At 33.3% G+C, this 16,453-nt stretch overlaps 1 protein-coding gene across 6 annotated transcripts in view; it reads left to right on the top strand.

Moving 5' to 3' along the window:
• EMSY (EMSY transcriptional repressor, BRCA2 interacting) overlaps nt 1-16,453 on the top strand; it is a 127,659-nt gene that overhangs the window by 87,520 nt on the left and 23,686 nt on the right. For all 6 annotated transcript variants that reach the window (XM_077113532.1, XM_077113530.1, XM_077113529.1 and 3 more), the window contains 4 exons: nt 3,853-4,002; nt 6,366-6,536; nt 12,545-12,681; nt 15,177-15,350. In XM_077113532.1, the coding sequence (XP_076969647.1) occupies nt 3,853-4,002; nt 6,366-6,536; nt 12,545-12,681; nt 15,177-15,350 (632 nt within the window). The remainder of the gene's footprint in view (nt 1-3,852; nt 4,003-6,365; nt 6,537-12,544; nt 12,682-15,176; nt 15,351-16,453) is intronic.

Genomic DNA, 16,453 nt, shown 5'->3' with positions numbered 1-16,453 from the left:
AGAACTTCTAGCACCATGTTGAATAATAGTGGTGATTGTGGGCATCTCTATCTCATCCCTGATTTTAGAGGGGTTGCTTTGAGTCTCTCACCATTTAGTATGATGCTGGCAGCAGGTTTTTAATATATGCCCTTTATCATATTGAGGAAGTTTCCTTTGATTCCTACTTTTTAAAATGTTTTTATCAGAAAAGGATGCTGAATTTTTTGTTGAATGTTTTTCAGTATCAGTCAAGATGATCATGTGATTTTTACCTTTATATTTGTTAATGTGTTGTATTACATTCATTGATTTTCTTGTATTGAACCCCCCTTGCATGCATGGTTTATATCACATTTGGTCGTGGTGTATAATTCTTTTAATGTGTCATTGGAGTTGAATTGCTAGTGTTTTGTTGAGAATTTTTGCCATAATATTCATTAGGGAGATTCGTCTGTAGTTTTCTTCTTTTGTAGCATCTTTATCTGGTTTTGGTATTAAAGGGATGTTAGTTTCATAAAATGAATTAAGTAGTGTTAGCTTCATAAAATGAATTAAGTAGTGTTCCTTTTTCCTCAATTGTTTGGAAGGGTTTGAGCAGGATTGGGGTTAGTTCTTTTTGGAATGTTTGGTACGCTTTCCCTGTGAAGCCATCTGGCCTGGGCTTTTCTTTGTAGTAAAATTTTTTATGTCTTATTGAATCTCTTTGCATGTGATTGGTTTGTTGAGTTATTCTATCTCTTCTCGTGTCAGTGTAGGTTGTTCATGTGTTTCTAGGCATTTGTCCATTTCATTGAAGTTGTCTAGTTTTTGGCATATAGTTGTTCATAGAATCCTCTTATAATTTTTTTTCTTCAGGGTCCACGGTAACTAACCTGTCTCATTTCTTATTTTATTTGCATTCTCTCTCTTTCTTCTTTGTCAGCCTAACTATGGGTTCATCAATTTTATTGATTTTTCTCAGAGAAAAAACTTTTGCTTTTATCAATTCTTTCTATTGTTTTTTTGTTCTCTAACTTATTTCTGCTTTAATCTTTATTTTTCTTCTTCTGTTTGCTTTGGGGTTAGTTTGCTATTCTTTCTCAAGTTACTCCAGGTAAACAGTTAAGTCCTCGATATTTGTTCTTTCTTCTTTTTTAATATTGGCATTTAGGGCAATAAATTTCCCTCTTACCACTGCCTTTGCCACTTCCCATAAGTTTTGCTATATTGTATTTTCATTTTCATTGATCTTTAGTTACTTATCTCTCTTGCAATTTCTTCTTTGACCCACTGATTGTTTAAGACTATGTTATTAAATTCCATTTATTTATGAAGGTTTGAGTTCTTTGGAGTTTATTGATTTCTAGCTTCATTTTGTTGTGGTCAGAGAAATTACTTTGAATAATTTCAATCTTTTTAAATTTATTAAGACCTATTTTGTGTCCCAGCATATGATCCATCCTGGAGAACATTCCATGAGCACTAGAGAAGAATGTATATGTTGGTGTTTGGGGGTATAATGATGTGTATATGTCTGTTAGGTCTAATTCATTTATCACATTGTTTAGGTTCTCTGTTTCCTTGTTGATCCTCTGCCTGGTTGTTCTATCTATAGAGAAAGTGGCGTATTGAAGTCTCCTACTACTATTGTTGAAACATCTATAGCTCCCTTCAGTTTTGCCAGTGTTTGCCTCCTGGACTTTGGAGCTCCTTGACTGGGAGCATAGACATTTGTGATTGTTATATCTTCTTGTTCACATGTCCCTTTTATTAATATGTAGTGTCCTTCCTTGTCTCTTATGACGTCTTTACGTTTAAAGCCTATTTTTGAAGGACAAGTTGGCCAGATAAAGAATTCTTGGCTCGAAATATTTCTCGTTTAGCATCTTAAATACATCATACCACTATCTTCTTACCTCTCTGTTGCCTGCTGAGTAGTCCAAACTCAGTCATATGTGGTTTCCTGTGTATGTAGGGGATTGCTTTTCTATTGATACCTTCAGGTTTTCTGTTTCTCTTCAACATTAAACAGTCTCATTAGTTTTTCCTTTTTTTTTTTTTGCATGGGGAGACACCGGGAATCAAACCCAGGTCTCTAGCAGGCGAGAATTCTGCCACTGAGCCACTGTCGCACTGCCCCAGTCTGATTAGTTTTTGTTTTGGAATATGTCTATTTTTATTTCATTTATTTGGGGTTCATTGGGCTTCTTTGATTTGCATAGTTATGTCTTTTATAAGATTTGGGAAGTTTTCCCCTGTTATATCTTTTTTTAATTTTATATATTAAACATACCAACATGCAAACACAAACATTCTTACCATGTGATCATTCCATTCTTGATATATAATCAGTAACTCACAATATCATCACATAGTTGTATATTCATCATCATGATCATTTCTTAGAACATTTGCATCAATTCAAAAAAAGTAATAAAAAGAAAACAGAAAAAATTCATACGTACCCGCCTATTATCTCTTCAAGTAACCTTCCTAGAGCTTTATTCTTCTCTTCTCCTTCTGGGACACCAATGATTCTTTTATTTGTTCTCTTTGTGTTGTGCATCATTTCCCTGAAATCCTATTGCACTTTTTTCATTCTTTCTTGCCATTTGTTATTTTATGCATTTAAGTTCAGTTGTCCTATCTTCTAGCTTGCTTATTCTTTCTTTTGCCTCTTCAAATCTGTTTTTGTCTATCTCTAGTATATTTTGATTTGGTCTACAGTATCTTTTATCTCTTTGAGATCTGCTGTTTTTCTATTTATTATTTCAAATTCTTTATGCTCCTTTAGTGTCTCCTTGATATCTTTTATGTCTTATGAATGTCCTTGATTAGTTGTTCCAAATCATGTCTCCTCCAGTGTTTTAATTTGGTCATTTGGCTGGGTCAGATCTGCCTGAATCTTCACATGCTTTGTGATTTTCTGTTGTGTTTGGGGCATTTGTTTGTCTTGATAAGGTTATTTTGCAAGTTGATTTGCTTGACTCATCTAAGGTTTTGTATTTGGTTGTGTTTGTCTTGAAGGTCTTATTTTGCCTTTGGTTTGTCAGTAAGTACTAACCAAACCGAGGCCCAGATCTCATGGGGAAGCAATTCTACTTGAGGCTTACCAACAGATGGCGCTCTTGAGCCATCTCTTCCCCTCAGCCCTGCCTCTCCTCGACTGTGGGGGCCAGTTGATCAAGATAATATGGGTGAGGCAGCTAATTTTTGGGGCCTGGCCAGGCAGCTATTCTGTGTGCCCCCTGGGGTGGTTCTTCTGTATATTGCCTTCAAATTTTTGTACTCATGAATATTTTATATAGGTATAATAATAACATATCCTTTATTTTGTATTCTGTATTTGACAAAATGAGGTACTAAAAATACTTTTTCAAGAAGCGGTTTAAAAATAAAGGTTCAAAAAAGAGTTCTTGCTTTTTATAATTTTCAGCAGCTCTTGTAATTTAAGGGATTATAGGTAATCTTTTATAGGAGGTGGAACTATATGAAAACTACATTAGCCTTTGTTTTGAACATCTTATTTTAGTTCCTTCTTTTCAAGTATTTGCGTTAAGCAGACTATTTGTCTGTAATAATTCAGGTACAGTAGTTAACTTGAGCTTTTATTTTCTTTGAAAGTACATACATGACACAATCATAGACAATAGGAAAAAAAGTTCTTACAGAAGGTTCTGTATTGTTTTTAGTTGCATTCCTGAATGGAGAGAAATTAAGAAAGATAGGAGGAATTTGAGGAATAAAAGGCTGAAGAGTTTTGTGGATATGAAAAAGCCTTTCTTTAGTCAAGAATGGAGAAATGTATGAAAGTACTACTCTCTTCGGTTGGTATAAGGGACATGTTTTAAAAGATAATTTATACTGAGATTTATCTTTCTTGTTTTAAAGGTGTTAAAATCATCACACAACAGGTTCAACCAAGTAAAATCTTACCCAAACCAGTAACAGCAACTCTGCCCTCCAGTAGCAATTCCCCTATTATGGTGGTTAGCAGTAATGGTGCAATTATGACAACTAAACTGGTAACCACTCCTACTGGTAAGTTTGCTTGAGCATCACTTAAAATTCATTTATCTTTCATTCATTGAGCAATTTCACTGTTCTAGCAATATTCTTGATACTGGGGATGTAGAGATTAATGAGATGATTAAGAGGTCTTTCAACCCCCAATTGAAATTAATACTCTCTTTGTGTTTCTTTTTCCTCATGGTCCTCTGCTCTTTTTGTTTACAGCACTTACTACAATTTCTAATTGTTAGTTAATTGTTTGTGAGCTTGTTTAATGTTTTTCTCCTTATTAGGCTGAATGAGGACAAGGGACCATGTCTATTTTATTCACCACGTATATGTAGAGCTGGCCCGTAAGTAGGTATTAAGTCAGGATTTGTTAGTGAATGAAAACATGGTTCCAGCCCAAAAGGAGCTTGCTCTGATGAGGTTAAGAATATGTATTACGTTATAGTGTAATAAATGGTACTTAGACTGAGGGAAGCTTCTGATTCCATTGTTCCTAGAAGTCATTCAAGGATGTGAATGACTATGTAATCGTAAGCAGTTTACTTAATCTAAGTCTTTTCCTTATCTGTTTAAATGTGGTAATAATATGTATGCTATAGGTTATTGTGAATATTAAGTGAAATCAGATATGTAAAATTCCAGTACAATGTTCAATAGCTATTACTAGTAATTAATATTAGAATTAGCCATTACTGTTATTTTGAATGTGTGTTAACTCGTACCTCTTTTTGAGGAGGGCCATTATTTAGATGGTACAATATAAGATGTGTAAAATGAGACCTGTCTCAAGTTTATAAGCTATCATTTATTGGCCAGTACTTAATTTACTGGACAAACATTATATTTAATTTCTGTTAGGTTTTTTTTTTTTTTTTTGCATGGACAGGTACCGGGAATCAAACCCGGATCTCCAACATGGCAGGTGAGAACTCTGCCATGGCCCGCCCTCTCCATTAGGTTTTATTGCCTTCATTTTCAGGTGGCATCAAGCAGATTTGTGTTAGCAACTTGCCCAGGGTCATACCAATAAGAGGTAGAACTGGGATTTCAACCTATATCTGAGTCTAAAGCTTGTGCTTTTAAATATTGCTATTCATGTATTGAATCTGTCATGCTTCACTCCCAAACATTTCTGCATTTGGCAAAGATAATACTGCTATGTATATATGATTCCTCATCTTAGAGAACATTAGTGAAAAATAGCAGTGTCTATATCTGTATGTCCATATAGAAGAAGTAGTTCCCTTTTTAAAACAAGAGCTTAAATTGAAAATTTTTTCACTTGTACTTCAAGTGACTGAAACCATGCATCTCTGTAGCAGAGTTATTTTGCTCAAGATTTTTTTCTGATTCAGATGTGTGGTTGTAACCAATTTAATCCTACTTAAGGTTTTTCCCCTACACCCCTCTTGAATATTGGTTGTATTCTTAAAAAAAAACAACAAAGTGGGTAACTTGGCTAAGAACAGTGTTTATAACCTGGGTTTGTTGAAAATGATTATCATGGCCCCTGAGTAAATATGAAAAAATTTTCTTCCCTTGAAGGAAATGTTATCTTTGTCATTTTTTTTTTCCATTCTCCCAAGACTAACAAATCTTAGCTTACGAACAATATTTCTGAGTTACTGGATTTGTGAAAAGTATAATAGGTCAGTTTTTCATTCTTGTCTGGGAACAGAAAAAGGCCTAGAAAAAATGGGAAGGGGTGTAAAAATCTTTTGAGAGATATGAAGAAAAACATTCTAACAGGTTAAAGATGAGGGAATATGTTAATAGAGAACTTTTTAGGTTAAAGAAAAATTTCCTGGCAATTCTTGAAAACTTCAGCATGAATCTATAGTAAAAGTTATAGACTAACCCTTTTAAAGATTGACATATATTTAGAAAGTGGCAGAGTATAAAACATTAAAAGTTCTTCAGATTTTAGGCAAACAATAATGCCTTGTTTGCTGAGTGCTGACATGTGGGTTTGGCACTGAGACAGCATAAAACAGATGCAGAGACCTTAAAATTTATAAAAGAAATAGCTAAAATGCTATGGCAGGATAGATGATTAAATTTAAGTGTTTTTTGGCATAAAACTGGTGGAAGAAGGACAGTGGAAGAAGGGAGCAAAGTTAGCTATACTTTTTCTTGGGTAGTAATTTGATGCAACACATTACAAAATTGTATATGCAAAGTTAATTTGAATTAATTTGGCTATAGTTCTTACTGTGTGCATTAAAAACTGGGTGTAAAATTGTAAATGAATGTCTTAACACCTTGAAATTCCATTTTAAAGTTAATGCAATATAGATTGTATGGAATTACGATTTATAAACTGTACAAATTATCATTATTTATGAACAATGACAAGGCTTTCTTTGGGTGTCTCCCGTTTATAGGCACACAGGCAACCTATACCAGGCCAACAGTGAGCCCGTCCATAGGTCGAATGGCTGCAACCCCTGGAGCTGCAACCTATGTGAAGACTACCAGTGGTAGCATCATTACAGTAGTACCCAAATCATTAGCTACCTTGGGGGGCAAGATAATTAGCAGTAATATAGTTTCTGGTAAGTGTATCTGAAATATATTAGAGGTATGGATGACCTTCATTAAAAATAAAATATATGTTTCATTGTTGAAGGATTCTGTTTGATCTCAATTTTCTGGTTAGAAATGTAAAGTTTTGTTTTCAGTCCTTATGTTTACATTGATTAAGTATAGGGTCTGAATTTACGTTTTTTAGTTCTAGTATTAAGTCTTTACATATTAAGCTTTGGATAGTTCTAAAATAGAAAGAGCATTTAGTTGCTTTTCATCAACATGGAAAGATGGTGGTTTACATTTGCATATAGATTTTTCGTTTACAAAGTATTCTCCCGTATGTAAACACATTTAGACCTCATAACAACTCTGAGGTAGTTGGTATTGTCCCTAGTTTACAGATAAAGACAGATTTTGGTTTAGAGAGGTGAAATTGACCTGTTGAGGGCCACACTAGATAGTGGAAGAACTAATATTTGTTTAGCAAAATATGTTTGAAGGAACTGATCTCATAATTTCAATTACTAATGTCACTTTAGCTAATTAAAAATAAATATTTGAACATCTTTATTTCTTTTCACCATTTGTGTTGACTGTTTACTTTTTAAAAAAATTTTACTCAGATAGTAAAGGGCCTATATGTTAGTAATTTGAAACTTTACCTGATTTTTATTGACTCATTCATTCCTGCAGTATTTGGCATCCATTTTCATTTATTGTTATTTTTTAATTAAAATAATGTAAGTAATCTCTGTTCAAGCAACCCCTGTGGACGTTAAGTATCTACTATTTTTGTAGGCTTGCCATATTTTGTATGTCCCAGGTGAGGTTTTCTAACGTTTTAACATCAAGGAATTGAAATTCCTGGCAGTAATTTGATGTTGCTGATAACTCTGGGAGTGAAAAAAAAAGCACAGTAGGGCATGGTATTGGCATAAAGCACTATATTTAAAGCTGTAAATTTTGGCCCTATTTTTAAGTGTAAGTGAGAAAATCCAGTGTTTGCCAAACTAAGAAAGGGGAAGCCAATAGGGAAAGAATCATCATATTCCAGCTTTTTAAGAGGATATTTTAAAGAACATAGTTAACCTAAAAGTATAATTTATTGCTTGGCAATATATTTAAATAGTATATACACTTACTAAATTAAATTTTTTCTAAAAAGTGAACATGTTTTTCATTGGTAGGAAGATTTTTATGACCTTAAAGGTTTTTCACTTATATTTGAATTCGTAGTACTACACTGTTTGAAGAAATGTCTGGATGTCATGAGGCCTCTGTTTCTAGACTTTATTAATGTTTTAGCTGCTCTGTACCTGGTAAAACGGTACCAGTAAGCACATTTTCCTAGAAGCAGAGAATTGGTATGAGATAGATACCCTATATATGTATGTATATTTTCTGCCTTTGGTTTAAATGTAAAGCAACTCATGCTTGGTTGCTATATCAAGTGTACACAGATGTGTTGAAGAAGAGTTATTTAACTTTTGTAGCACTACAGGATATACTTAGCATACAACTGAAGCAATTCCGTGTGAGGAACTTATTAGGTCTCTTACTGCTTGACTCTTTTATTCCTCATTTCTCTCATTTCTGATTGTTCTAAACTGATCCTAATGTTACATGAGTATTTATTTTAAAGACTGTTATAACATTCATTTTGATCCATGATCCTGGGATTACAGGTTAGTTTGTAATCCCTCATTGTCTATTCTTAGTAAACTGACAAAATTGTTTGGATGAATTTAGACAGTTTTCTGCCTTCATCCACAAGCATTTGCTAAATTCTAGAATCTTTCCTACCCTCCATTTCCCTCCCTACCACACAACAAAAAAGTACTCTCCTCAAAGATTGTTTTGGTTTGCTAAAGTTGCTGAAATGCAATATACCAGAAATGGAATGACTTTTTAAAAAAGGAATTTATTAAGATGCAAGTTTAGAGCTCTAAGGCCATAGAACTGTCCAAACTAAGGCATCCAGAGAAAGATACCTTAACTCCAGAGAAAGGGCTGCTAGCTTTCACTACTGACTTCTTCATACAGCCTCCCTGGGGGTGTTTTCTTTCCTGCATCTCCAAAAGTCTCTGGCTTCTTCAGTGGCTTCACTGGGGCTCTGTCCATTCTGTTGGCGCTGTTGGTTCTGGGGGCTCTAAAGCTTTTTCCAAAATGATCTCCTCTTAAAGCGCTCCAGTAAGTGACCCCACCTGGAATGGGTGGAGATGTATTGCCATGGAAACCAACTAATCAAAAAATCCACCCACGATAGGATGAGTCTCATCTCCATGGAAACAAAAGATCCCACCAAGAATACTGAATCAGCAATAAAGAACATGGCTTTTCTGGGGTACCTAACAGTTTCAAATCAGCACAAATATTTAAACATCTAACTGTAAGAGTAAAAGGCTTTTCTTTTAAAAAAAAAAAAGTGATAGTTTTTCCCTTATTGTAGAGAGTTTGGAAAATATAGAAAAGATACAAAGAAAATGAGAAACTTTAATTTTCACCATCCAGAGAAATGTGTTAAAATTTAGATATATTTCTTTTCACTCCTTTTCTTTTGGTTATTTGTTTGTGTAAATGTGTTTTATATATGTGTGTAGAATTTAAAAATTGAATTGATATCTAATGTAAATATCATTTTCTATCCTTTATCTCATATAACAATATTATTTTCCATGCCATGAAATGTATTTTAACTCCCCCTCCTTTAATGTATATTGCTTCATATGATGTACTTTAGCCATTTTCTTATTGTTGAATGTTTTAGGTTGTTTATAGTTTTTTTGTCATTGTAAATAATCCTGTGTTGGATATCATTATACACAAATTATTATCTGAAGTTTTTACTTCCTTTGTCCTAGAGGGGAAGTTAATGCTTTCAAAATACTTTCTAGAAAGGTCACGCTTTTCTTTTTAATAAAATAAGCTGTTAAATGAAAGGCATAACTCATTTTTGCAATTACTTAACTTATAGAGTCAAATATTTATTTATATATATATATAGAGAGAGAGAGAGAGAGAACTATCGTATTTGTAATTTTCTTGGTGAGCTTTGTTAAAAGTTATTTGAGGAATCACTCATTTTGTGCAGAAGATTGAATCCTTTGAAGATGAACTCATTCTAACTCTAAAGGGCATTATGAGAAACTATGATAATGACAAGACTTGATTTTTATTTTCTTATTTAAATACAGTGTTCAGGCAGATATCTGATGTTTATATACTTATTCATTCATTCATTTGCTCATTATTTGAGCAAAGTAACTTAAAACATTATCCATTGCTTCATTTACTCCTCAAGAGACCAAGGATTATCAAGGAGATTTAAAAATCTGTGAATACTGAAATCCAAGTCAGTAAACTTGTATTCTCTTTAAGCCTACTATCATAGTGCTAAAATTTTTACAGGCATCTTCTTTTTAAAAAAGAAATCCCTGGAATGCATCAGTAACATGGTCCATTATGATCCAGATGTGATTCACAGTTATCTGTGTCCATTATGTCTTAACTCTTTATAAGTAAAAACTGTCTATGTGAGTTCTCTGATATGCTATGAGCCAGCTGCTATCCTAGGTGCTATTGTACACAGGAACATTTTCTGCCCTAAAGAGTGCTTGCCAAATGAACTTCTGTATAGTCTGGTGTAACATGAACTACAGACCAAGTACTATGAAAGCATACAGGAGAACCTTCTATTATGAGCAGTACTTCTTTTTCAATACAATATAGCTATTCCCTGAGATTTAGAAACATACTTACTGGAAATTTAGGCTTTTATAATTAATAATTCAAGTCATGAGTTGTAGTTTATTTTGATATAATGCTATGCTTGCTTTTCCTTATACTGTGCCTTTTTCTTCTATTTTCTAACATTTTCCCCCATTTTGCTAAGCTGGTGAACTTGGTATACAGCTGCCTCATAAATTGACAGTCCTCTGTAATGGAAGGGAGTAGACATTTTTGTAGATGAAATTATAATTCACTTGTTAAACAAGGTTTGTCAAAAAGTTATGGTCCTTGTTTTTTTGGTATAGAGTTAAAATATAGTTTACATTTCCTTAAAGTAATTTTTGATGTTTACTTTCTAAAAACAACCAAATATTTTGTGAGGCTACACTGTCAAAAGAGGTATATATAGCTAATCACATTAGAGAGATTGGTGTTAATTAATTAGTTAGAGTTAAAATTGGTGTAAGAGAATAATGGCAGCTTGGTTTCTATGGTTAGTCCCACTATTCAGAGACTATTCAGAGATAAAGGAAAAAACAGTTGTGAAGCTGCTCCATGGATAAAAGTGCTATTTTATATGTAAACTCTAAGTCTGTTACTTTGGGCTAATGAGACATTGGATGAAGGCAAGTATATTATAAAGATATTTTTTAAAAACAATACTACCAAAGAAGAAAGAAAAAAAAAATAACAATACTGCCAAAAATAAACACTTAACTAGAATATGGTTATTTGAGCAATCTTATTTTTAAAGTTTTACTACAGAATGCTTTTCCAGTGAAAAAGAATAATTATGCCTTCTTTTTCTTCTTGAGGATGTATTAACCAGTGATGTTTTTATTGAGTATCTACTTTGTGCTTCGCCATTTGATAGATGATTTGTAGGCCTGTAGAAAAAATATGACATGCCTCCTCTGATACTCACAGAAATAAAAGTAACATTGGGACTGGTGTGCTCAAGGGCTAAGGTAGAAACCAACCCATTGAAGGAGAGGTGTATGTTGGATAATCATGAGAATTAAAGTCTGATAGAACCTGGAAAGGTAGGCAGAGGAGTTTGGGCTTTATGTGGTAGGTAATGGGGAGTCATAGTGAAGAAGTTACTTGTAAGAATAGAGTTTATGGTGTGTTTTTTGGAGAAGGAACAAGTGAGATCAGATTGTATATGAAAAGTTAGATCATGTAAGGTTTTGAAATCCAAGAGGGGAAGTTAGAACTAGATACAATAGAGATAGGGAGGTTTTTGACCAATTTGACATGTTCTAGATTCCTGGTGTGATGAAATTAGTTTTTTTTTTTAGGATGTTTTATATGGCAGGAAGAACCTTAGCTATTTGCATGGTAAAGAAATTTTAAAGAGGAGATTAGGGCCTACCTGTTTATCATTTTGAAAGATGATATATATTGATAACTCATTGGGTTTAATTATATACTCATTGAACACCTGTTGCTGAGTATTTGTCAGACACTTTCCAAGCACTGAGGAGTCAGTGACGTAAAAAGACTGCAAGTTGAGGACTTACATTTTTTTTCAGGGATACAAGGAGTGAGGGCAAGGGACAAAGTAATTTGTACCAAGATTTCCTATTTGATCAATTAGAAGTATATGGGGCATAAATTTGATAGGTGGACAAAAGCAGATTCTGGAGGGATGTGGATAAGAGGGCAACATATTATTGTTGAAAATACAGAACTGGGGTAGTTTAGAATTTCTTTCTCAGACTCTAGAGTGCTGCAAATTACAAAAGCACACATTTAATCTGTGACTTGTTCTTTGGGCTAATGTTTGCTTTGTCTTTTTTAATCATACAAAAATACGTGGTTTGTTACTTTTCATAAAGTTTCATAAAAATACATGGTTTATTTCTTTTCACACACTAAACTTCTCTCGAGTTTAGTAATCACTTTTATTGGAGAGTTTTCCCATCATGTCAGTCACATAGATGTCATATTGGGTTTGGAGGAAATACTTGTCATGAAGCAGAGGTTCTGATTTGTTTCAGTTAACTAGCTAGTAAAGAAATATTGATAGAGAAATTTATATGATGTTTTTAGATTCTAGGTTTGCTGTGTAGGTCGTAAGATTCCAAAGTGATTGCTTTATGAGTCAATTCTTAATGTTCTCTCATGCTGGGAAAACTTGTAACTTACAATTCCAAGCCTTTCCTTTTTCATCATCATGACAGTCTTCATATCATCTAGGGATGACATCAACTACATGTATTAATTGTGTACAACATAAACAAAAATAACCGAATATCACTAGTTCTTAACTCGGGCCTCCTTTTCTTCCCCCTTCTCTAAGGAACAACTACCAAAATCACTACGATCCCAATGACTTCCAAGCCCAATGTGATTGTTGTGCAAAAGACTACAGGAAAAGGAACGACCATTCAAGGCCTCCCAGGCAAAAACGTTGTCACAACATTGCTAAATGCTGGAGTAAGTAAGAGCTTGAACTGCAGACCCACAATCCACTGAAGATTTTAAAAGCCAGCTATACGAATATTTGTTTAAAAATTTCAAACCCCACAATGACCAGAATGGCTTGATTTACCAACAGATGTAATAACTGTTAAAACACCACCTATTGATGCCATTTTTCACAGTCATTTCTAAAACATATTGGTCATAACTAGATTGCTTCTCACCATGATTTAGAATCTTAGCCTGGTTCCAGATGGAGAACTCCACAGATTTAACTGCAGGGGGAGTCCTGTTGTTGGACAATTTTATTCCTGACAGTAGATGTTGGTCTAGTAATTGACCTAGGCTGGGGAAAGAGAAATATTTGGGATTAGGGCCAATTAAATTGCTGGGGATTTGTTACTTTTATTTTTGTATTTTTGAGCTAGTAAAAAAAAGAAGTGAAGAACAGATTCAGTTGTTCTAAAGGCAATTGAACATAGTAGTTAAGGGTTTTGGGGAGAGAGGTACCTGGGTTTTGTCTCAGTATTGTAGTCATTTGACCTTGGGTTACTTATTCAACTTCTTTAATCTTTAATTTCCTCATCTGTACATTGGAGATGATCTCTATTATTGAGGTTGTTCATTGTAGCTGCTTTGAAAGTGCTTAGAACAGTGCCTGGCAAATAAGAAGTCTTCAATAAATGGTTTTCTTATTATTGCTCTTGGTTCTTAAGTATAATGGCTTGATGGTGTCTCTACCTTGTCTAACTTCACTAGAAAGTAGAATATACTTCATTTAATGAAAACTTCTTAGGCATCACAGTCTTTACAATGTTGGTAGGAGTCCATCATTAGATTTTTTTCAACATGTGGGGAAACTTAGATTGCTCTTACCTGAGTTCACAAATCAGGATTAAAATTCAGATTTCAGAAACCTTTGTAGTATGGTTTGCATTTCCATAGAAATTGATACATAAGAGAGGATGCCATTACCCTAGGTCCTATGATAACAAAGGTCTAAGAGTTGCATGTGACTCACAGTTGCTAGATATATTTGATAGCAGTGATTTGACACAAGAGGTGATAATAAAAGAAGCAGATCAGAGTATAAAGCCAGCCTCTTTACAAGACATGTACCTACACCTATACTCAACACTTGCTCACCTGTGCATGCCTATACTCACACATCAGAACAGCTTTTTGAAAAAATACCCTGCTAATTGTTTTGATTAGTTTGTCATACTTGGACGGGGGCTGTTGAGCTCTTTGATAGACATTCCTGTTTGCAGACTAGCAGCTTTTAGCATCTGAACTCAAGCTCTTTCCAGAGATATTGCTGTAAAGAATGTGTGTGTGTTGAAATAAGTAATCACATAACTGGCAGACACTTCATGTTTCTCTTAAATAATTATAGCAGGTAGTTAAACTTATAACATCTGTAATCATATTTACCTCCAAGTTCATGGAGCAATTGTTAATTGCCAGCTCATCTGGGTGCTTTGTTTTTACTGGCTGCTAAATTTAGATGGCTGCACATTGGATTATGATGATTAAAATTAAGAAAAACTGATAAGGTGAGAAATTTCATGTCCCTTCATATCCTTTTTAATTTTATGGATTTTAATTTTAATTTAAGTAAAATCACTATTCGAACTTAGCTTAATTAAGTTCAAGTAAAAAAATGTAGAGTTCATACATGAATGACGATAAAATAGTACTTAAGAATGAAGCAAGTAAAAATGTGGAAAATAATGAGAAGTTAATGGGCTTAATAATAGTTTATTTCTAATATTAAATGGGCTTAATAATAGTTTATTTCTAATATTAAATGGGCTTAATAATAGTTTATTTCTAATAATATAAATAGTAAACTAAAGTGATAGTAGTAGTATTTTAGTAGTAAAACTCCGGGATAGAAAGATTTTTTTGTTCATTATTTTCCCATATAATCTGAGAATATTAATAACTCTGCTGATTTCATTTCTTGCACATACTTTTTTATTCCACCATATATCTTAATAATTTAATATTTGGGGAGCTTAGGAAGTTTATTTTGTGCATGTATATTTAATCTACTGGTATACTGCATAGGAATGTTTTTTTTAATTACATATTATTCATTTCAGATAAATTAGAAAAGAAAGATGAACATGGGCAAAGAAAGATCTATAATCTCAATTCTTAGAGATAACTGTTAACATTTTAGAATATATTCTTCCAGTTTGTCTCCATATGTACATATATATAATATAAATTGGACAGTATAAGGATATTCTTATATGAAGTAATTTTTTAAAAACTCATTTATCAGGAAATAATTCCTTCTTTGGACAGAGTTGGTTGAGATGACATCTAAGATCATTTCAATTAATTCTAGGATTTTTTTGATCACCGAGAAACATTGTACTTTGTCACATAATCTATGGTTCTTTTCCCATCATCCCAGTAAAACCATTCTGTGATTTTTTTTTATTGAAAGGACAATTCTTATCATTTAAATGCTTATGTAACCCTTGGCTTCAATTTAGGGAGAAAAGACTATTCAGACTGTGCCAACAGGAGCAAAGCCAGCTATCATTACTGCTACAAGACCCATCACCAAAATGATTGTAACTCAGCCAAAAGGAATAGGTTCCACAGTCCAACCAGCAGCTAAAATCATCCCAACAAAAATTGTTTATGGGCAGCAAGGGAAAACACAGGTATGCCATAAGTTCTGGTGATTTTTCTTGGCTCTTGAATATTTAAAAATTCCTAAATTCCCAGGTAGAAATATGATGGAAAAGATCAGTAATCTTTTTTTTTTAATAATTTTTCAAGATCAGTAATCTTAAGTAAAAAAGCAGATTTTTAAAAGTTATAACCTAATGTGTATAATTATTTGCCTGTTTTTAAAACGTATGTTTCTCTCTTTAAGACTTTTCTGGTCTCTCAATACTTGCCACAGATTAAATGTATACTTTTATAATCTGCAGCACTCTTAAGTGTCTGTGGTCTTAACTTTTACTGGAAATCTTTAGTTTATGAGTTGTCACTGTGGGGGGCATGAACAGTAGAAATCTACATATATACAATAACTGGTTATCCTTTGAAATTGTTAGTTTTTTTACTAAGATTGCAGTAAGCCTTCCCGATCAGTATTTATGAAACATACTATTATCATTAGTGAGTTTTTAGTTTTCATACTAACAATGGGACAAAAGTTTGGCTATATTTAGAAGTGAGTGTTATTTTTATGCTTTTCTGACTATTATTTACGTCTATTTTATTTATTTGTACTTTTCATTGTGTATTGTTTCTTTTAAAATTATTCTTTAATACAGAAAATTCAGAACAGACATATCTAATATAGTTGACTATAAAGCCAGATTTTATAATCTGAATTTGTCATTCCCACTCCCCACCCACTCCCACACACCCTCTCCCCCATTTCCTTGTATAGTTCCTTAGTACAAAGGCACAGGGTAGGGAATGTATATGCTATGATTTAAAGAGAAAGGGATTAAGGTTTTATATGAACCTGCTGGGAATGTAGACACTAATATTCCATGTTGTTTCTAATCGTTGTCTAAACCATTGTTCCTCTGGGGATTTTTCTTCAAGGATAACTTAGGTCTCAAGTTTAATTTGTACAGGTTTGTCAGCTAGGAATTTGTTTAATTGCTAATAAAAAATATCTGAAGAATAGCACTTTAACAGATTAGGGCTTTATTTATATTATGTTAATAAAAGTTCAGAGGAAGACAGTTCTGGGCTGATATTGTGGCTCAAAAATTCCATTGGGAATTTAAGTTCCTTGAGTCTT

Source organism: Tamandua tetradactyla, chromosome 8, assembly GCF_023851605.1.
Source record: "Tamandua tetradactyla isolate mTamTet1 chromosome 8, mTamTet1.pri, whole genome shotgun sequence".
Lineage (NCBI taxonomy): Eukaryota > Metazoa > Chordata > Mammalia > Pilosa > Myrmecophagidae > Tamandua > Tamandua tetradactyla.
This window is presented reverse-complemented; position numbering and strand designations above follow the sequence as displayed.